Source organism: Acanthochromis polyacanthus, chromosome 8, assembly GCF_021347895.1.
Source record: "Acanthochromis polyacanthus isolate Apoly-LR-REF ecotype Palm Island chromosome 8, KAUST_Apoly_ChrSc, whole genome shotgun sequence".
NCBI lineage: Eukaryota > Metazoa > Chordata > Actinopteri > Pomacentridae > Acanthochromis > Acanthochromis polyacanthus.
In genome coordinates, this window is record NC_067120.1 from 18,609,090 (window position 1) to 18,632,953 (window position 23,864).

Consider the following 23,864-nt stretch of genomic DNA (forward strand, 5'->3'; position numbering starts at 1 on the left):
ACATAAAGTCAGTCTGGAACTGCTCCATTGAACCAAATCTAGCCCAGAGGCGGGACTACCGATCACAGCTTGAATTGGAGAGAGCCAATCAGCGTAACACATGTGTGACGCAATCACTAAGCGACCTAACAATTGCCTTTCCGCCATGATGTTTTGTAGTTTTAACAGCTTCCTTCGCCGTACAGGGGTCCTGAGGAAAATCTAAGCTCTCCCTTTCAACAGTGGAGGGCAGCATTACGCATTCTATCGTACAGCCTGCCGGAATTAAAAATACATCCTTTTTCAAAAGAAAAGCTTGAAGAGCTGCTTCTTGTTGAGGTTTAAAGGACAAATTCAGCCTGTGCAAAACAGAGGAAAGCGCACGAGAGAAACCTCGCTCTGTTGCGGTCGCATCGTTAACTCCCGCCTCTGGTGCTCTGATTGGTTCGGTCTGATCTGCTCGGAGCTTGAAAACCTGTCAAAATGTGTCAATGGAGGAGGGCTAGACCGTATTCCCATATATCCCTTATAACAGGAATACAGTCTAGCTAAGCTAGGCTAGGTGAAACCACTCCAAAAGTGGAGTTAAATAATATTGATTGTGTGTAAATTCACAATTTTCCAATTCATAGTACTTCAAACAATTTGATTAAAAGTGGAACCAGATGCAATCACATGGACTTGTCAGACATGGATAGTTTTACTTGTTTTTGACTTCTTTATCAACATCTGTTTTAATTCTTTGTAACCTTGTTGGGAAAGAGTCTGTCACATAGAGTCATTGTGCAGCAATAATACATGGTGCACTGACGTCAGCATGAAATCCCTGTTTTAAAGAGTTCATGCCCAACTATTTGTGTAAAATGTGTTTCCCAGTTCTCTGCTTCTTTATGCAATATTAATGCCTATATGGATGGATTTCAATGAATATTCCAAAAGATGCTGATGTCATGCAATGTGGCTACATTTTTGTCAACATCTGTCATTCGGCAAAATGGTATCAGCAGAGGAAGTTCTAAGAACACATTTTGTTGGTGATAAATTTAGTTGTGATGAATCTTGGAATAACCTGGAATATATAAAAAAAAACCTGAAACAGTAAGTTCCAATGTTTCATTCTAAAGTACACCTTGAGCATTGTTTATTATACGAACATGTGGGCAGTGTGATGTAAATTGTCAGTCACTGTTTCTTTCATACAGGGTGTTGTATCAGGGAATGTTTCACTTGACATTACAAGCATAAAATAAATCCAACTAAAAATGGACATGATTGCCTTGGGTCCCGCTTTTGATAAAATAGTTTGAAACACTGAGTTTGAAAACCAGATTGTTTTCTATTTGCCAATAAACACTATTGTAGAACTCTTCCAGTTAGGATCACTACTGGAGTGGTTTCACCTATCAGACCTGCTTGATGCATGTTCAGATATTAGGCACAAATGCAAACAAACAAAGCTTTAATATTTTTTCTCATCATGTACAGGCCCAATATTCTACATTTTTAAAGCTACTTTAGGTGCCAATCACAGGAAAAACCTCAGTGTATTAGCCTGAACAATAAAGGTTTCATAGCTGGTGGAATATTTTGAAAATTGAACATTTTATGGACCAACTTTACACCATCATATAACTGATCCATATTAAATCAAAGCAGGGTTGTTCCATTAATGACCACATGTACATATCAATGAGCCAGAAAAATTCCATGACTCTGGCTACATGACTTCTCAAGTTATAGCACTTTAAACATTTCTCCACAAACAAAACAATGCAGAAATTGACATTACCCCAGCCACCTTTAAGGATTTTTAACTCAAAAGCTAATGTTGCCTATTACCCCAGATTTTACCCATGGTCAACTCAGTCAGTATTTACAACTTTTTAAAAAATCCCTGAAATTTGAAGTGGTCAGACGTGAAGCATTCTGTGAATTGAGACAGAATGACGCACATTTCAAAATGTTTTATATACAAGTATCAGCTGATTTGCTGCACTTCCTGAAAGGCTGAGCAGCATTTCTAAAAGTGAACAAAATAAGAAAGGTTTATCCACTGAAGAGAACAATGTTGCATCAGGTGAAGACTTTGTGTAATTACGTTGACATGAGAGACCCTACACATCAATAGTTTATAAAACTACACCTCAACACACCATGCTAAGAGTGATTTCTATCCTATTTGGGGGACAGCCATTAACATACTTTTATTCATTGTTTGTATTGCTGTTGTTTTTCTGTCTTCACCTGGAAATCCCTGACTACCAGTTGGTCCCATAGGCCCAGGCTCTCCTCTGTCACCTCGAGGACCAGGAGGACCTGGAAGCTGACTGTAGGCAGTAGAAGCCATCAGGCAGAAGATGGAGAGCAGGAGACACAGCCTCATCGTCTGAATGCAGGATTAAAATCAATATAAATCATATTTGTGTACAAAACTAAATCAGGTCAGTTCATTTCACAGTTCAGACAGAAATAAATCTCAACTCTTGTTACAAATGATGTGACCCAGGTAGTTTCCACACTGTCACACTTTTTAACAGAAGTAAACAGTCATGTTATTCAGAACGCATTAGTCATCTTAATCAAGAACTAATTGTTGATCAAAAAGAAAGACACTTACAGTCCAAAATTATCTTAGAAATGTGTTCCTTCGTTGCTGTTTCCAACACAAATGACAAAAAAAGTAGTTCAAAGTGGAATTTATGAGAGATCCAGCCCACAGGAAATGAGAAACAGTTGAAGAATATGGAAGCTCACTCACAAAAACAGATGCAGAGACTCCACATGGTCTGACAACAAAGAGCCTGTTATGATGACAGACTTAGTTTTTTTTTTTTTTTGCTTTGTTTTTTGTTTTTCCTTTAAAAGCAAAACTTATTGGAATACTTTGCACTTGAAAGTACTAATGTGTTACTTGAGGTCAGATTGTGTCGTCACTGTCCGGGGTTTCATCTCCTGCACATTCAGTCTTCAATGTCATCGAGAGACACTCAGCCAAACAACAGCTTTCTTCAACAATGTCTGTATTTTTGCATGTTTTGATCTTGATCATTAAAATAATCACAACTGTAAAATACAGAACATGGAGGACAAACATCAGATGGCACGGATAGATGGAGGGTAAAGCAGGGAGAGAAAGAGGTCAGAAATTGATGCAGAGACATTATTTGTAACTAAATGAAAAATAGTCTGATATTCTGCTTAAACAACATATGTGTCAGTTTGTACTTGGTCTTTGCATGTACAAACATTTTTCCTGACAATGTTACTGTTACTGTGGTTGGCAGTTATATGATCACAAGGTGGTAACACAAGTTTCTGCTATTGTCCTGTGTTTGGTTTACATCCAGATGTCAGTATGCTTTTGCCAGTTGTGTGAAAAAAAATACATTACACAGTGTAAATTGCTCTGCCTTGGACTCTTTGATGAATGAAATTGTGAGACAATAACACTGCCATGCACTTTATTGGGGTATACTGACAGAGTACATCATTTTGTTTATATCTTCGTTGTATACTTTTTTCTTACAGAAAACTGTCTCTGCAGCAGCAACAATGAGATGCTGATTATGTGTTCATGTTTCTCAAGCATAGACTAACTTTTACAAATGTGTTTTAGAAAATTGTAATATGTGAAAATCTGTATTTTTGTCAAACAGGTTTCCTAAACTGGGTCCATGAAGCAGTTTTCCTTGTAAAGGTGACAGATGAGAATATATTCAACACCACTATTGTGAGTCCTAACATTAAATGATGGCGATTTAACAAGTCAGTCTCATGTCTAACAAACATCCTGATCATTTTTACATGACTGTCAGCATGGTGGTATTTCTGGGTGGAACCTGGTTTCATTTCTTCATCACTTTCAATGCAACACAAGTCTGAATGGAACCCTATTGGATGAAAACAAAGACTGCAGCAGATGAAGGTTAAGCAGAGAATACATGAGGATCTTCTGTGGCCCCTGAAAATCACTGCATGACTTACAAGACCTTCTTATAATAGCTGACAAATGATGTAAGCATTCAGAGAACATTCGCGTGTCACTTTCCAGACAGCGTTCTCTGTCACCATGGTGCAGCCTGTTTCCTGGATGGACCTGTCTGGCTGCCCTTGTCCCCATTTGGTGAAGGTCAGAGGTCGCTTTTTCATATCAAACTCAAAATCCCCCTCTGCCTTTTTATTGTTGACGCCGATCCAGGCCCTTTTATCAGCCTCACCATACAACTGAGTCAGCATGCTGTTCTCCTCCTCGTTCTGTGGTAAAGCCAGCTCTAAGCCTCGTTGGGAGCAGAAGTCTACGGCATTCGAGAAGGATCCTCTCTCCTTGCTGGACACAAAGTGTTTCTGACCAACGCTCCGAACAAAATCAAAGTTTATAGCTGGAAAGAAGAAAGCAGCATGAAACAAATCGGGGTTAATGCAAACAGGTGAACACTTTTGCTTTCTAAAACCTGAAAATTGTATTTTATGAATGGCATTTCCATTTGTTCCTCATTCACTGTGGTTAAATCCAGGCCTGTGTCAACAAAACACTCTTCAGCTACGTTATATTCAGTGAAAGTTCAAAGAGAAAAACAGCTTAAAGTAGTTATGATGACTTATGGTTTGCTGATTCTATAACACTGTGCTTTATATTCTACACCGATCGGGCATAACGTTATGACCACCTGCCTAATATTGCTCTGGTCTCCTTCATGCTGCCAAAACTCCTCTGACCCAGTGGGACATGGACACAGGTCCTCTGGGGATGTCCTGTGGCACTGGAATAGTGGCAGTGAATTCTGTGGGACCTGTGGGTGTCAAAGTGGGACCTGCAGAGATCAGGTTTATCCTGGTACATCCCACAGATGCTCAATAAGATTTGAATGTGGGGAGACAGGAACCCAGGTGAACAGCTTAGCTCTGTCGTGTTCCCCGGGCCACTCTTGAGCAGTTTGTGGTGTATCGAGGTGCATTGTCCTGCTGAGGGTGGAAACTGGCATCAAGGACTGCTGTTATCATGGGGGGTTTGGGGTTGCTTGAACTGCAATGCTTAGGCGGGTGGTACATGTCAAACATCCACATGAAGGTCAGGACTCAAGGTTTTCCAGCAGAAAGTTGCATTAGAACAAGATGACTGATGCTGTTCACTTCACCTGTCAGTGGTCATAATATTGTGGCAGATCGGTGTAAATTCAGCAATGCCAATGTGTTTTAATATACTATGGTTATAAATGTCCAGGCACCCTGGATAACTTTGGTATTGTTTAACATTTTGAAGGGAATTTTTAAATACAAGAGAAGTGAAGAAATATACAAAGCCTCAATCAAACTGTTCAAAAATTATTGAAATGTTGATGCTCTGCTTCTAGCTGATGACAATTTCATTCATTCTCTGACTCTTCAAACCTTATGGTGGACTCTTCAAAGCAACTGGCTGAGCATCAAACACTGAAGCTCCTTTTCAATGCATCAACCACGGATAGAAGTATACATAAAAAATACTGCGGGTAAGGTAAAAACTCAAAACACAGAAAAAGAGTTTTATACAAAAAAAGTCAAAGCACTTAAAGAGTTGGAAGTAATTATCATCCACATGCATTCACTTCTGATACTGCTCCTTTGGACATATTGAATAGACCACTTACCCAATTCTAACACAGTGATGGTCCTCCGTAAGGTCTCAACGTCCTGGCGTACATGCCCAAAAGAATCTGGATGAAGAAATATAAGTTAGGCTACCAGAGTTGCATTTAGTCTTAAGTCACAGCAGTCATTGATTACATTTTAGGTTGAATAGTTTCTGGATTTAAAATGAGAAACCCAAAGTGAATAAATATGTGTCTCTCAATAAACATTTAAACATTAGAAAAGTAGAATTGCTGCAGGGCTTAATGTAATTTATAGCATCTCATGTTTCCATTTGTATGTGTCTGCACCTCATCTAACAACTATCACACATGGAAGAAATAAAAAATAAATGAACCTGATTGTTTTATTGCAGTAGGCTTAGTTGTAATGTTGCAGTTACTTAAATTATCTCAGAAAAAGTTTCACCTTGTCCACATATGATAACTGGTCCAGGTGGTCCAGCTGGTCCAAGACGTCCACGTGGCCCTGGGTCCAAATAAGAACAGGGGGGGGGGGGGGGGGGGATGACTGAAATGAAATATAACTAAAAAGCCAGAACTACACGAGACATTCTGAAAAACAAAATGCCAGAAAGCTGAAAATCACAGAAGCAACTTCAAAAATCTTGTTGTTACAGAAGTCAGAAGAGTTCATGCTCTGGGGAGCATGAACGTCTCCAGAGATTTGAGTCTGGAGAGAATATTTTGATGTCATATTTTAAGATGACTTATATGCAGGTATCAAATTAAATTTCTTTTACTTCCCGACAGGGTGAACTTTAATCCTAAAAAATAATTAATCAACTGATGCGAACACGTTGACTTAATATATACAATAAGGGTGACATGTGAGAATCCATACACAGTCAAGGCTGAGCGATTCATCACAACACACCAGTGGAAAGAAATGTCTCACTGAAGACGTAAAATCATCTTTATTCAAATATTGGTTTCCAAATGCATTTAGAATTTGAATATATCTTTACAGATCAATACGTTACAAAGGTCAAATATTACATGAAAGCTGCAGATAAATTCCAATTCTCCCACTCTGGGAGAAGAAATTATTCCAGACTTTAAGAAGAGTCTTTTTTGGCAATGACCATTCTATAAATGATGGACATCATTTTTTTTCAGGGGCTCAGAGCCTCTAGTAGATGAGATCTGTCTAAAACAGCCGTTTCTGGCTGCAAAGACTGACTATGTCCATAAAAAAATCTGAAATGCAATGAAAAACTTCAGGCTAAAAACAAAACATATGAGTGGAGGGGGTGATGGTGGCTGGAGTCTATCCCAGCTGACTTGGGGCAAAGGCAGGGGACACCCTTGACAGGTCGTCAGTCTGTTGCACAGCTACATATACAGACAAGCAATCACACTCACACTCACACCTATGGACAATTCAGAATAATCAATTAACCTCAGCATATTTTTGGACCGTGAGAGGAAGCCAGAGAACCCACACATGCACAGATAGAATATGTGAACTCCATGCAGAAAGATCGCGGGAAGGCTGGGACGCCAACCGGGGATCTTCTCACTGCAAGGCGAAAGCACTAACCACCACCCCACTGTGCAACTCTTTCCTCATACTTAATATTTAATATTTTATTTGTTTATTGGTAGAATTAAATCTTGTGAGAAAAATGTAATGTAATCCAATTCAACCTGACTTGGTCAAAAGCATTCTTGTGGGAACAAGTAAAAGAATTGCATGAGAACAATGTTGCATCAAGTGAAGACTTTGTATAGAAACGGTGACATGAGAGACCCTACACATCAATAGTTTATAAAACTACACCTCAACACCACATTCTAAGAGTGATTTCTATCCTATTTGGGGGACAGCCATTAACATACTTTTATTCATTGTTTGTATTGCTGTTGTTTTTCTGTCTTCACCTGGAAATCCCTGACTACCAGTTGGTCCCATAGGCCCAGGCTCTCCTCTGTCACCTCGAGGACCAGGAGGACCTGGAAACTGACTGTAGGCAGTAGAAGCCATCAGGCAGAAGATGGAGAGCAGGAGACACAGCCTCATCGTCTGAATGCAGGATTAAAATCAATATAAATCATAGCTCATGATTTTTCTTTTTACAGTATTCATGTGAAATATTTTTTTAATGTCAGTTAAGACAATGTGTAATCAGATTACTTCATTTCACAGTTCAGAAAGTCAAAATGCTTGCCTGTAACTGTAAATTATATGAGTATTTGTCAGATTTCCACATTGCAGCATTTTAAAAAAGCATTCAATTTTCAGCACAAGTATATATGATGATGTTATTTAGGAGCCATTAGTACTAATCTAGAACAAATTATTGATAAAACAAAAAAGAAACTCACAGTCCAAACAGGAATTATTTCCAAAATATGTTCCTTGGTTGCTGTTTCACGGAAATGGCAAAAAAAGGTAGGTCAAAGTCGAATATATGAGAGATCCAGCCCACAGGAAATGAGAAGCAGTTGAACCATACTGACTCACTAAACAGAAGCAGAGATGTCACATGGTCTGAGAACAAAGAGCAGCTAATACAAAAGTTTTTTTTTTGGTTAATTTTTCAATTTTTTTGTTTTTCACATTGAACTTTTCAAATACAACCACTTTCTGCATCTAATTACTGAGCATATGAACCAGAGAGAAGAGCAGAGTCATGCTTTACCCACAGGGAACAACATTCACCATGTTATAAAGTTTCTCCCCCAAGATAAAACTTTAGAAAGAGTTTAGAAGAAAGAGTTCATTCCGGTTACTGCAGAATATGGTACTGCTCAGCTTCTGAGGGGAAAATGTAAACTATATTGTAAAACAACATGGTTTAACACTGGTAAATATGTAAATCCATGTTCTGAGTGGAGTAGATAGATACAGTAGATAGATAGATAGATAGATAGATACGGAATTATCTATGACAAGTTTTTATTGCTATATACTTTATTGTGACACATGCTTTCACAGGACACATGTATAATATCTTGTGTGTACATCTTCATATGTGCATCTGTGCAACAACAACAATAAAATGCTGTCATGTTTTTTAAGCATAGACTTTTTAGTTTCATGGATGCATATTGGGAAAATGAAACTGAGTCCACGAAGCAGTTTTGCTTGGAATATTCAAATAATTATATATGAATAAGTTTACCACCACTGTTTTAGGTCCCTAGTATTACATCAAATGACGGCAATTTAATAATCCCAGTTCTTGATAAGCATCCACATAATTTTTTTTTTATCAAAACATCATACTGGGTGAAACCTGGTTTCATTTCTTTCAACACAAGTCTTGACAGAAAGCTTTCAGAAAAAATACAGAATTAAGCAGAGAATATATGTGGATCTTCTGTGGCCCCTGAAAATCGCTGCATGACTTACAAGACCTTCTTAAAATATCTGACAAATAATGTAAGCATTCAGAGAACATTCATGCGTCACTTTCCAGACAGCGTTCTCTGTCACCATGGTGCAGCCTGTTTCCTGGATGGACCTGTCTGGCTGCCCTTGTTCCCACTTGGTGAAGGTCAGAGGTCGCTTTTTCATATCAAACTCAAAATCCCCCTCTGCCTTTTTATTGTTGATGCCGATCCAGGCCCTTTTATCAGCCTCACCATACAACTGAGTCAGCATGCTGTTCTCCTCCTCGTTCTGTGGTAAAGCCAGCTCTAAGCCTCGTTGGGAGCAGAAGTCTATGGCATTCGAGAAGGATCCTCTCTCCTTGTTGGACACAAAGTATTTCTGTCTGACGCTCCGGACAGAATCAAATGTTATAGCTGGGAAAAAAAGCACAGCAAATCAAGTTTATATCAATATGCGAACACATTTGCTTTTAATCCAAAACTGTATTGTATTATTGGCTCTGACATTTTTTCACCTGAAAATAACTCTCACTATGGAGAAATCCATCGCTTGTCCACAAAAAAACACTGTAGCTACTTTTTACTCTGAAGATTGCAGTGTTCAATGTTTGCTGTCAAATAAAAACATACTTAAAACATTAATGATTCTTTATGTGTATATAGGTTGCCTATTCCATTTTATTGTTGTTCAAGGCTACAGTCATATGTATTTGCACTACAAGTCAAAAGTGTTAGAACGCCACATTTCATTTTTTTATTGAAATTTAAGTAGTTCAAGCCAAATGAACAGCTTGAAATGGTGCAAAGGTAAATAGATTTTTGTCGAATAAAGGATGGTTCCTCAGTGTGTGACATCAATATCAATCATGGAGGAGGAATCATCGTGATCTGGGGCTGTTTTGCTGGATCCAGGGTCAGTGACTTGTACAGAGTGAGATGTACCCTGAACCAAAATGGCTACCCCAGCATTCTGCAGCGCCATGCAGTACCCTCTGGTATGTTCCTAGTTGGTCAGGGGTTCATCCTACAACAAGATAATGACCCAAAACACAAGTCCACACTATGCCAGAACTACCTTAGGAAAAAAGAACAAGAGGGTAAGCTTGAAAACATGGTGTGGCCAGTGCACAGTCTCAGACTTAAACCATATAGTGCTAGTTTGGGATGAACTGGACAGAAGAGTGAAAGCACAGCAACCCACAAGGGCCACACATTTACAAGAACTTCTGCAACAGATTTGGGAAGAACTTTCTGAGGAATATTTGATTTCCATTGTGCAAAGAATGCCACAAATGTGTTGAACTGTTATGTCTGCCAAAGGTGGCTACTTTGATGACTAAAAAGTTTAGAATAAAGTTTGTTTTCTAAACTGATTTTTAAAATTTTTTTCTTACTTCATTGATTTATTTGTTCTATACTTTCATTTCAGAGTACTATGAGATGTTAATATACATAACTGGGGTGTTCTAAAACTTTTTGACCAGCAGTGTATATAGTGAGCTTCTCGTTTTCCTTCTTCTTGATGATGCTGTCACTTGGCATTGCTGTCTATTACTAATACCTTCTTCTACAGTTTATCAACCACTACAATGTCTGGTTTATTAGCTGCCACCAGTCTGGATTTGGGTCCCAAATATCTTCCACCTTTGGAGGTGTCTTCTATTTTGATCATGGGTACTGTCAGCTCATTCTCAGCGCAGATTTTTCTGTACACTATCCCAGTTATTTGCTTATGTGCTACATGTATATTGTGCTGCCTGCATCTTACAGCCTGTTATACGCTGGACTGTCTCAGGTGCATCTTTGCGACACCTGAGGTTCCACCTGACCTGGTGTGGTAGCCGCAGGCCATGCTCCATTAAGGAGGTACAGGGTGAAAGGGCGAGAAAACCCCTGGTTCTCCCCAGAGCTGGCAGATATTATTCATGAGCGTAACCTGACTTGGGCCAAGGCAAGGAAAACAGGCTCTACCACTGACTGGTCTGTTTTCAGACAACTAAGAAATAAATGCACTTCTTTAGTTAAGAAAGCGAAGTCAGAATACTATTTGTCAGTCACCACTGAGAACCTAAATAATCCCCAGAAATTCTGGAAGGGTATTAAATCTCTTTCTGTGAGCAAAAGCTCTCATGCTCTACCTGCTTATGTTTTAAAGGATTCTGTTCCTGTCTATGACAGAATGGAGGTACTAAATTGTTTTAATGAACATTTTGTATCTTCTGGCTTTTTGTTTGAATCAGTGGGAGCTGTCTCTGTGAAACCCTACACAGGCCTCCCAATGTACACTGGTGAGCCTTTTAATTTTGTACCTTTCTCCATTCAGGAAGTCCATAAAGCCCTTAAAAGGGTAGACCATAGAAAACCTTCTGGACCTGATTTAATTGATCCTTATTTTTTTAAAACTGGCAGCTGATTATGTAGCAGTGCCAATTACAGTTCTTTTTAACCTCATAATGAAAAAAATTTAATTCCCTCAGTTTGGAAATTGGCTTTTGTTCTTCCCTTATTAAAAGGGGGTGACTCAGTGGTTTTAACTAATTATAGACCAATATCTAATCTATCAGTGCTGGTCAAAATTCTCGAGGCTCTTGTGAGTGAGCAAGTAAAGACATTCCTGTATTCCAACGCTGTTTTATCAAAATATCAATCAGGCTACAGAAAAAAAGCACAGCACCATCACAGCTGCAATGAAAGTGGTAAGTGACATTAAAATGACTTGCAACTTGTCCATTATTACTTGAAAATTGTCTTAAATGACTGAAAAATTGTCCAAATTAACTTGAAACTAGCCCAAAATGTCCAGAAACTTGCCCTCAAACTTGCCTCGACTGACTGAAACCTGTCCGATACTTTAGAGTATCTTGTGTCTTGACAAGAAACAGCACTGTGCATCACTGTTTATTGATCTGTCTAAAGTCTTTGACATTGTTTTTTTTTAACTAATTTTATTTAGTATCAAGATAGTACATTGATCACATACAATCTAGAACACTCCTTGAGAACAAAGCTCCTTGACATTTCTGGTTAACAATTACAATTCTTCTTCAGAAGGGCATAAAGAAATTAAGAGATAACACCATAGGTTAATAAAAAAAAAGAAAAAAAAAAAAAAACATACCACAAAATAATTTTTGCTTTTCTTTCCTCTCACAAGGGACTGTAAAGGGGCAGCTATCATCTCTATAATGTTCTATTCAGCCAGGTACCGAGTTACAGGTGTCCATTTACGTACAAAAATATCTTTTTTCATTTGCAATTGTGCAGTTAGTTCTTCCATTATGTATACCTGTCTCAGTCTCCCAGTCCATTGTTCCACTGTAGGAGGATGAGTTCGCCGCCAGGAAACAGTTATCATTTTCCTTGCAATTAACAATAGCACCCTTAAGATATACAAATTGTCTCCATAGAGTAGACCTGTCGGTATACATCCCAAAACATAGTACAAAGGGTTCAAAGGTAAAACAACATTTAAAATAACTACAATCTCATTTTTAATATTCTCCCAAAATTTCCGTAGTCTCGGACAGTCCCAAAAAATATGTGTATGATCACCAACCATTCCACATCCTCTCCAACATAGTGGTGAGGTTCCTTTAATGAACTCAGAGACCACTTTGGGGGTACTAAAGTATCTGACCTTAACTTTCCAGTCGAACTCCCTCCACATAGGACTGTTTGTGATCTTATGGCTTGTTATGTTACTTTCCTCCCATTCTTCAACATTAATTATGACATTAGCTTCCAACTCCCATTTTTCCTTAATATATGAAGTATCTCCTGCCTCCTCCAATTGCAAGATTTTGTAAATACTTGATATATACTTTTTTGCTGTCACATTTTTTTCAATCATGTCAATAAAATACTGTTCGATACCTGTTGGTGGTCCCTTTATTGCTTCCCACTCACTGTGTGTCATTAGATAATGCCTTATTTGAAAGTAACGAAACAGGTCCTTCGCAGGCAACCCAAATCTTTGCTGTAGCTGTGCAAATGATTTCAACTTATCACCTTCCATTAACTGGTTAATTGTAATCAGGCCTAAGTCAGCCCATCTTCTAAAGCCCAGATCACACAGAGATGGGTAAAAATCCATATTATCAGCTATAGACATAGCCCTTGATATTGAACTCGGTCCTCTCATCCTTTTCCTTACATTTTCCCACACCTTCAATGTATTTTGTACCCAGATGTTTCTAATCTTAATTTTTTTCCAGTGTGTTTTCCCCAAAAATATTATTGATCGGAGAGGAGACTCTGGGATTGAATTTTGTTCAATCTCCACCCATCCTGTGTCCAAGTCTTTATTAATCCAATTCGCTAATATCCGTAGTTGGGCTGCCCTGTAATAGTTTCTAAGATTTGGCATTCCCAGACCACCTTTGAGTTTTGGTAAAAGGAGTGTTTTTAGCCTAACTCTGGGTCTTTTCTTCTGCCAAATAAATTTTGATAGGAGCTTATCTAACATCTTGAAGGTAGTTGCAGGTACTTGTATGGGTAAAGACTGAAAAAGAAATAGAAATCTTGGTAGAACATTCATTCGAACTGACTCTATTCGTCCCAAGACAGAGAGAGGTAAAATTTCCCATCTAGCAATGTCTGATTTAACTTGTGAAATTAACTTCCCATAATTAGCCTGATATAACTGATTGGTCATAGGGGTTAGAATGGTTCCCAGGTATCTAAATCCTTCACTAGCCCAGTGGAAGGGTGCTATACTGTTCAAATGGGGTGGCCAACTTCCCACTATCATCATGGCTTCTGATTTGGTCTCATTTATCTTGTAGCCTGACAACTCTCCATACTTTTTTAGACTGTTCATTATGACTGGGACTGAGTTTTCAGGGTTTGTTATATACAGTAAAATATCGTCTGCAAATAACGCAATTTTGTGCATAGTACCCTTTTGGTCATCTATTCCTTGTATTCCCGAATTTGATCTAATCATCTCCGCTAGTGGTTCTATACTAATTGCAAATAAAGAAGGAGATAAAACATCCCCTTGACGTGTTCCTCTCTGTAGCTCAAAAAACTGTGAACAGTGACCATTGACCCTGACTCTAGATTTGGGGTTTTTATATAAAGTTTTTATCCAATTAATAAATGTATTGTTAAATCCCATATGTTTCAGTGTTAATTCCAGATACAGCCAGTCAACTCTATCGAATGCTTTCTCCGCATCTAGGCTGAGAAGCATTGATGGTTCTTCCCTGGCTCTAGCCAGTGACTGTAGATTTAAAGTTCTTCTAATGTTGTTTGTACCCTGGCGTCCAGGAATAAATCCTGTTTGATCTGGATTAACAAGGGTTGCAATATAGTTCTGTAATCTTTTATTAAGTATAGATGTCAGTATTTTCAAGTCATTGCACAGTAGACTTATAGGTCTATAAGAACTACATCGAGTGGGGTCTTTGCCCTCTTTGTGTATTACTGAGACAATAGCCTCCGACCAACTTCCTGGTGGGTCTTTATTGAATAAGGCATAGTTGTAGACCTCACATAGTGTTGGAGTTAGCTGATCAATAAAGCACTTATAAAATTCACCCGGAAACCCATCCGTACCCGGTGATTTATTATTTTTAAGCAACCGAATAGCATCCGAAATCTCCTTCTCAGTAATTGGAGAGGTTAATTCCTCCGCTTCATTAGTTGTTAGTTTGGAAAGATGAAGATTATTCAGAAATGTTTTAATCTTTTCTTCTTTGTTTTCTAATTCTTGTTTTTTATAGAGGTCTTTATAATATGCGGCAAAGGCATTGGTAATTTCTTGTGTTTGCATTAACACTGAATTTGTAGTTGGATGCCTAATCTTTGGGACTATCCGACTTGATTGAGCTTTGCGAAGCTGGAATGCTAGCAGCTTGCTTGCCCTGTTTCCCATCTCATAATAAGTTCGACTGGTAAATCTAAGTGCCCCTTCCGCTTTGTATGTCAAGAGTTCATCTAGTTTTTGTTTGCAATTTTGCAGAGCCTTTAAGTCCTTCTCATTTCTAAACCAGCCCGATCTCACGAGGATTCGTGAAACTGTCACGTAAGTTTTAGTTTCGGTTTCGTGCGCACCAACACGATTTCGTCATGTTTTTCGTGCCGCTCACCACGAAATGCGCACCAATGTATTTTAAACGGCGGACTTTTCGTGCCACCCAGAACGTATTTCAAACGAATGTGTGTATTATATTTTTAATGTAAAACCATGGCGAATCCAACGCTATATTTTGCATGACATCGTCCCTAACCATAACCCTAACCATAACCATAACCCGGTGGTACACTTACCTTTTTTTTTTTTTTTTTTTTTTTTTTTTTTTTTTTTTTTTTTTTCCCCAATTTGCATAGGAATTTCAAGAATGTCCGGCGGCCGGCGGCCGCAAACGCGATCACACAAGCAGTATACGCCGATGGACAGCTTAGATCGTCATGAATCCGCTGGTATAAACCACTTTCAGCTGTGATTACCACAGCGGGTTTCGTTGTGAGCAACACGAAAAACATTTCGTGGTGAGCGGCACGAAAAACATGACGAAATCGTGTTGGTGCGCACGAAAAAGAAACAAAAAATTTACGTAACAGTTTCACGAATCCCCGTGAGACCGTGTTGTCTAAACTGTTTATGTTTTCTTTCTAATATTTTTATCTCCTTTTCAAGATTAAGCTGTTTTTCCAGGCGTTGTTTCTTAAGGGCAGTTGACATTGAAATAATTTTTCCTCTAATTACAGCCTTTGCTGCATCCCATAGGACTGATGCCGAAACACACCCATTATTATTTGTCTCAAAATAGATTTTAAGTTCTTGACTTATCCTCTCCCTTATGAGAGGATCAGACAGCATGGATACATTAAGTCGCCAATATTTAAAAGTCTTACTGGTCCCAAGGTTAAACTGAAGGGTTACAGGTCCATGATCTGATATAGTCACTGGCTCAATATTACAGGATTCCACCTTGCCAATATCTTGCTTGGATATACAAAAGAAATCTATTCGAGAATAACTACCATGGACCCCTGACCTAAAAGTGAAGTCTCTTTGTCTGGGGTGATGGTGACGCCATGCATCTATAAGTCCAAATTCTTTTATCATCGCAATCAGTGATCTAGATTTTTAGTAATGGGTCCACTATCTGGGGGAAGTTTATCTATTTTTGAATTAAGTACACAATTAAAATCTCCACCCAAGACAATGGTCCCTTTAGCATTACCAGCCAAAAGTGAGGCTATATCATTAAAGAAATTTGGACAGTCCTCATTTGGTGCATATATATTTAGAAAAGTTAAATCTATTCCCGCAATTGACCCCACAACCATAACAAATCTGCCCTGATCATCTGAAATTTCCTTTTCTTTAGTAAAATACACAGATTTGTTGAATAGTATGGCCACTCCTCTCTTCCTTCCCTTTTGACAAGAAGCACTATACACCTGATCCACCCATTCCCTTTTCAATTTCCTGTGTTCAGTTACTGATAAATGGGTTTCTTGAATAAATGCTATGGAAGTTTGCATTTTCTTTAATTGACCAAGAAATTTTTCCTCTTAATTGGGTTACTGAGTCCATTTATATTATAACTAATACAGTTCACATTTGTCATGATGTCCCTTATGGTATACTGGTATTCTTCGTCCTAAAATTACACAAAACATAAATCTGCCCTTCATAGTGAGTGAACTTAGAACATTTGTCAAGGAATATACAAAGCCTAACAAAACAAACCTGAACATTTCCCTATTCATCTGTAAGGGAGAACATAGAACTTCCAATTCTCCAGCAGGCTGTCTAAAAAGGATAATCATTGCAGCCTGCTCCCGGTGTTTTAAGGGCAGAGAGGTGCAGCTGTCACTCTCTGGGAGGATTGCACCAAGTGCAAATAGAGCTAACCACAAAAGTATCAACACCTTGAGGGAAAGCCTTTGCCTTAAAACAGGCTATGTGTGATCCACGTATGTCCTGACCTCCTCTCACTAAACCCCCATATTGTAAAATAAAAAATAATCAGAATATTTCGATTTACCAACATCTCAATATATTTCTTAAACTAATGTATATTCAGCAGCTTAGCAGCCATTTCTCATGTCCAGTACACTGCAAACTTCCAACGAGTGTGTACCTGTCTGGTTTACACATCACCTTCATTCATGAGTCTGTTTATGTCCGCGCTGGATAGTGACGTCATGGCTTGTTTCTTCCGCTGGTCACGGCTTTTTCTCTGCACTTGCCATGTGTCTCTTGTCAGCTCCCTCTGTAGCCTCTCCCTCTCGTCGATTTGGACATTAATTCCCAGCTCCTTTAGGGTGGGGAGTGCATCTACCAAGGTTTCAAACACCTTCTCTCCTGAATCTGTAGTCATCCTGAGCCGCGCTGGATAGGGACATCTGGCGCGAATCCCCTTTACCTTCAGCTGTTTGATCACCTGGCGCACCTGTCCCCTCCTCTTCTGCAGTTCTGGAGAGTAATCATGGTCAAAGTAAATCCGTTTCCCCTGAAATGTGATTTCCTGTCCCCATGCGAGCTGCAGCACATGTTCTTTGACAGTGAAGTCCAAAAAGCGCACGATGATGGAGCGCGGGGGGGCACTCGGGTGCGTCGGTTTCGCCATGAGCGATCTGTGGGCCCTCTCTATCTTCATATCCACATCAGGTAGGACTTTCAGAGTGCTTAGCAGAAGCTCCTTCACAAACTCTTTAGCATCTTTCCCCTCACTGCCTTCAGGTACTTGGTAAATCCGAATATTGTTGCGCCGAAGTCTGTTTTGCAAGTCCTCACATTTTGCCGTCATCTCCGCATCTCTCTTTACAAGGTAGCGGAGCGCCCTCTCGTGTCTTAAACCTCTGTCGTCAATTTTGCTTATTTCTGATTCCATTTCCTTAATTTTTCCCTCTGTTTTCTCTATCCAGTCTTTTACTTGGGACATGAACTTTTCCAGTTTATTCACCGATGCCTGGGTGGTATTATGCGCCTCTTGATTCTCTCTCCTTAGGTCTTTTAACTCGCGGAGAATCGCGGCATCCTCTTTCTCAGCGTCCTCACTCGCGTGGGTAGGGCTAGCACGATTAGCTTGTGCCGCTAGCGTGGAATCTTTCTTTTCCCGTCCAGAATCGACTTTAAGGGCATTTTTACCGGTTCTCCCGGACGAACTCATCTTCGTGTTTCTCACAGTCTCTCTCTTGTCCGGTGCTGCTGATTAGTTTTGTTGATGTTGGAAAATTATCTGGGGGTCTTGCAGAGCGGGAGACTCAAGCTGCTGCCTTGTGCATCACTCACCCGGAAGTCCAAGTCTTTGACATTGTTGACCATGATATTTTAAAACTTAGACTTCTTCATTCGGGACTCTCGGAGCACACAGTTGCTTGGTTTGCAAACTACCTCAGTAATAGGACTCAGTGCATTAAATATGACAGTCTGTGCTCTAAATATGTTACTGTCCACACAGCCCGATCTCACGAGGATTCGTGAAACTGTCACGTAAATTTTTGTTTCGGCTTCGTGCGCACCAACACGATTTCGTCATGTTTTTCGTGCCGCTCACCACGAAATGCACACCAATGTATTTTAAACGGCGGACTTTTCGTGCCACTCAGAACGTATTTCAAAAGAATGTGTATATTATATTTTTAATGTAAAACCGTGGCGAATCCAACGCTATATTTTGCATGACATCGTCCCTAAACATAACCCTAACCATAACCCTAACCATAACCTAACCATAAGCTAAGCATAAGCCGGTGGTACACTTACCAATTTCCATAGGAATTTCAAGAATGTCCGGCGGCCGGCGGCCGCAAACGCAATCACACAAGCAGTATACGCCGATGGACAGCTTGGATCGTCATGAATCCGCCGGTATAAACCACTTTCAGATGTGATTACCACAGTGAAAAACATTTCGTGGTGAGCAGCACGAAAAACATAACGAAATCGTGCAGGTGCGCACGAAACCGAAACTAAAACTTACGTGACAGTTTCACGAATCCCCGTGAGACCGGGTTGGTCCACAAGGGGGTGACGCAGGGCTCTGTATTAGGTCCCCTTTTATTCATTATTTATATAAATGATCTGGGTATTATTGGGTCAGATGCTAATTTGCACTTTTATGCTGATGGCACAGTTATTTACTGCTGTGGATCAACTCTTGTTCAGGCTGTTGAATCCCTGCAGAAAGCTTTTGTTGCAGTCCAGCACTTATTACTTGACCTGAAACTTTTTCTCAATGCAGAGAAGACTAACTTGATGTTGTTCTCGAACTGTAGGAAGTGTCCACAAATGATTCCCTTAGTGTCCACACTAGAGAGAAATGAAATAGAGGCGGTCCAGGTGTGTAAATACGTAGGCTACACATGTCACGTCAGTTGTCTCATCAGCTTGCACAGCCACAAATGCCGTCTGCGATATTTCATCAGTCACTTTTTGTTCATAAACAGCTAACATAGAATCAAGCAACTTGTTTTGGCTAGTCTTGGACGTGTACTTTGCAACTTGTGTGTTTGACAGGTGATCTGCTAACTGGCTGTCTAAAAAAGAAAATTGGTCAAACACGTCTAGAATATGCCTCGTTGGGTTGAAATGGGGGATTCGTCAGACCACCGTAAAGCTAGCTTGTGTGCTCCACAAAATTTAATACAGTCCACAATCCTTGATAGTGAATGTCTATTTTTTTCACCAGCTCGTTGTTCCTCTGTACAGCAACGCGGTGGCCCTCATCCAGCTGACAGGCGATGTTAACTTTTCCTAACATGGACAGCTTGACGCTGTTTCTGATGTGACTTGTGCTGCATTCATGTTTTCTAATTTTGTCCGACAAATGTTTCAAATCCACAATTCCTTGTTGAGTCCATGCAGTATCTCCTCCAAAAAGTAAGCATGGGAAACGGAAAAGTGAATTCTTAGCTACACTTGCCGTTAGCCAGTCCTTTCTGTCAAACCAAGAAACACAAAACTTACGATTTTGTCGTTTGTCCCGTTGAGTTATTTGACATGACACCAGTCAATCGCTTACAAGAACAAAATGAATGAAAGCGGACAGTATCTGTTGGGGCTGTAAAAAATAAGCCCATTTAGAGATATTCAGTTTTCTTTTGATTGATTGGTGCTGTTGCTACCTTTGGTTTAAAAATTAATTTTCTCATCTTTTTTGTGTTTGCTTGGGAGGGCTTAGCCCTGTTAGCCCATTTATACCAGCCTTCCCTGTTAATATGTGTTGACCTGTAACTTTTTTTGTGGACCTTGAATGGGACACTTACCCAGGTCTAACTTAGCAATGGTCTTCTTTAAGGCTGCAACAACATCCCGGGAAACAAAATCGGCAGACTCTGGATTTAAAAACAAAAAACAACAAAGAAAGTTCTGTTACCAAGTTATTTTCAGTTGTAAATTAAGCCCATTAATAAGTTTAAGAAAGAAGACTCGTTCACTGATATTGTGTCTACAAAAAATAAAATGCACCTTGCAAAGTAATAAACAGTTTAAAAGATCTTGCAAAAATTATTAATTAGGACTGTTAAAATTAATGCATTACCACGGATAAATCTATCATCATGATTAATCTGATTAAAAATTTTAACGCAATTAACGCATCTCCCGCCCAGAATGACTCAAAATCCTGAAACATCTCTGGCAACACTTTTCCAGCATGACACTGTACATGTGCAAATGGGCAATTGATCTGACCGGCAGTGGCAGAACCAAGCAATTCCAAAGGGAAGACGCTAAACCAGGGGTCACTAACTGCCGAACCACGGTCCGGATCCAGACCCAGATGCAGTCATAAATGGACCCGGACCCGTAATCAGTAAATTGTAATACGATTTAAGTTTGACGGGTGGCTCCCATTTTACCGGCACAGCTTTTCTAGTGTTTATGGGATTGGTTATCAGGTCAGGAACACACAGACACAATAGGTATGTGTAGCCATGTGACGCTACTCAGCCAATGAAGTCTCTGCATTGCAGCCGCTAAACATGCTGCATTCAGAAATCAGGCAAGGGACATCTTCATCGTTTGACAGCACTACTATTAATGTTTTGTTCAGAATATTTCACAGATGCGTTGATTCACTGTTGATTGATTAGACATGAGGTGCTGATTTATTTTTGTACAAGTATGAATTGTCATATTAATGATTACAGTTTAGTCCAGTGAGTTCAGTATCATACATTTTGAGAGAAGAGTGTCAAGTCAAAGGCATTCACGGTATAGAGAACATTGTAAGATGATGCAGAATAACAGAATGATGAAATGGAGAAAATGGAAAGTTGCACAGGATAGACTTTTTAAGGTATGACCTTAAAATGAGAAAACAGAAGTGATTCAACTCCTGTTTGTTGTGCATCTGGCTGTTTGTTGCAGAACTGGATGCAATTTATGGGATTTTACATTTTTGTTTAGACCACTTGTGTATGTTTGCACATTATCTAACAACTAGCATGTGGAGAAAAAAAAACTTTCTGCAGTAAAAGTTGTTCAACTGCATGTTGTTCTGCTGATATTCACTGAGTTGCAATAAATGCAATATTGCTATTACTCAAATTAAAAAAAAAAGTCAAGTTCATAAATAATATTCACCTTGTTCACAGTATTTAACATTTCCAGGTAGTCCAGGTGGTCCAGTCCATCCACGCAACCCAGCTTTTCCTGGATACAAATAAGAACAAGCAAAAAATTAAAAAAAAAAAAAAATGTATATATAAAAAGCCAAAACACTGAAAAATAAATGCTGGATAAAATCACAGCAGTGACTGCACTCATCTACTGTCTTTAGTGGGACAAAATGTAAAATTTTTGAGTGAGAATGGCACTAGATGAAAAGTCTGAGGAGTTCATCCTCTAGGGAACATGAGGGTTTTTAGAGATTTATGCGTCCTTATTTATGTATCCATTTATTTACATAAATGTGACAGTAGACGACAAAGAAAACAGTGGCCATTGTACACAGTTGGAATCAAAACAGCACATTTTTCATAATGGTTTATATGCAAGTATCAGCTGATATAAACCATCAGCTGACCGCCACGGGGCAGCTGGGACTCAGGTGATAGGGTGAGTTGTTGATCGAAAGGTTTGATCCCTGACCTTGGACCCCAAGTTGCTCCCAATAGCATGCAGACAAGGCATGGATGCTCTGTTGACTCTGGTGCGTGAATGAGAAATACATTGTAAAGAGCTTTGAGTACCTAAGGTAGAAAGACGCTATGTAAGTGCTAACCATTTTACCATTTCATATGTTACACTTCCCGAAAGGCTGAAAAGAGTTCATCCTTTGATAAAAATAATGTTGCATGAAGTGAAGACTTTGCATAGTAAGAAGGACATGTGAGACACCCCACACAAATGAGGCTGAGCAATGTGTCACCTTGTCACACTAGTGAGACAAACTTCCCCATTTATGGTTTAAAACCAGCTTTTTTCAAACTGCACCACAGCACCCCATTGTTTAGGACATGACACACACACTTTAAACACACATTTGCTTGCATTGGTGTATCAAACAATTCAATTCAACTCAACCAAGTCACAAGTATTCTGAGAGAGTGAGAACAGTTTTTACAAAGTCAAGGTGAATGTCTTTCATCTTCAATACCTGCTGGTCCTGGTATTCCTGGTGGTCCTCGAGGCCCAGGCTCTCCTCTCAAACCTTTAGGACCCGGAGGACCTCGAAGTTGACTGTAGGTCATAGAAGCCATCAGGCAGAAGATGTAGAACAGGAGCCATCGTCTCATCTTATGTAGTTGATAATTTTCCTATGGTGAGTTTCTATATAAAATATTTTTTTTCCATCAGTTAATACAAAGATTAGGTAAATAACTGATTTATACAATTTAATTAAAAAAACATTAAAATTAACAATCAACATGTATTTTTGAATGTTTTTCCTCCAAAAATTTCCACATTGTAACACTTTAAAAAAGAATTCATTGAATTTAAACAGCAGTATGAATATTAATCTAATATTGATTATCAGGAAAAGAAAAGAAACTCACACTCTAAACAGGAATTATCTCCAAAATGTGTTGCCTCTTTGCAGTTTCTGAACACAAATGTCAAAGAAAGTAGTTCAAAGTCAGATATATAAGAGATCCAGCCCACAGGAAATGAAAAGCAGTTGAAAAATATGGAAGATGACTCCCAAAACAGAAGCAGAGACTCCACATGGTCTGAGAACAAAGAGCCTGTGATAAGAAAAGATTTTTTTCTTTTTCTTTTCTTCTGCCTTTTACATACTGAAGCCAAAGTTGGTCAGGTTTCCAAGTTTTACTGTTTAAAAATCATAACCCCCCCCCCCCCCCCCCAATTTTCCAAGTAGAGAAACTTTCTGCTGCTGATTATTCCTGAGCAGACTGACCAGAGAAAAGAGGAGGGTAGCGTCTTGCCTGAGACCCTGAACATTACTTTTCTCATAGGTGATGGTACCCCTCTCACCCTCTGTTAAGATGTAACTTGTGGGCAGCATCACCAAAATATAACTTTGAGCAGTTTTGTCTCTTGAAATTTACATGTTTAGCCAAATTTAGCCGCTTTTAATAAAGCTATAAAACTGTGTCTACATCAAACAAGATCAAAGGCCCATAGCAGCCCTGAGAGCCCTGAGAAAATGTTAAAAGTTAAAACAATTTTATGAATATCAGCTCATTACTGAGACAAAACCTTAAAGTCTGGCCTCCAGGTGGCACCAGAGAAACGATTATGTTTTCTGGCAGATTTAACTTCTGATGCACATGAAGGTATTCAGATATTTGAATGTCATTGCAACATCATAACTGCTCTCTTTTAAATGTTGTAGTCATTTTATTTTTTTCTATTTATATGTCAGTGTGGCTGAAAAAAATACAGCATAATGAGTGTTGATATTCAATGCAAAAAGTTTATTTAAGAATGTTCTTGAGAAAAACAAAGTGAGGTGGCTGTGTGGAGTCAGCCCGGTTGGAATAGAAACA

General features: G+C 39.2%; 1 protein-coding gene across 1 annotated transcript; it reads right to left on the reverse strand.

The window, feature by feature from the left end:
• Nucleotides 1-3,440: 3,440 nt before the first annotated feature.
• LOC127535097 (collectin-11-like) lies at nucleotides 3,441-7,629 on the reverse strand. The gene is made up of 4 exons (XM_051952093.1): nucleotides 7,545-7,629; nucleotides 6,016-6,075; nucleotides 5,607-5,672; nucleotides 3,441-4,358 (listed from the first exon to the last, which is right to left on the reverse strand). Exons 1-4 carry the CDS (start codon nucleotides 7,627-7,629, stop codon nucleotides 3,973-3,975), a joined length of 597 nt encoding a protein of 198 aa, XP_051808053.1. The 3' UTR covers nucleotides 3,441-3,972.
• Between the last annotated feature and the right edge of the window lie 16,235 nt (nucleotides 7,630-23,864).

Coding starts and splice junctions, on each gene's coding strand:
- LOC127535097 (XM_051952093.1), bottom strand. CDS start 7,629: ATGAGGCTGTGTCTCCTGCTCTCCATCTTCTGCCTGATGGCTTCTACT. Junction 6,076..7,544: donor AGGTCCTCCTGGTCCTCGAG/GTGACAGAGGAG, acceptor ATTTGGACCCAG/GGCCACGTGGACGTCTTGGA. Junction 5,673..6,015: donor AGTTATCATATGTGGACAAG/GTGAAACTTTTT, acceptor TTCTTCATCCAG/ATTCTTTTGGGCATGTACGC.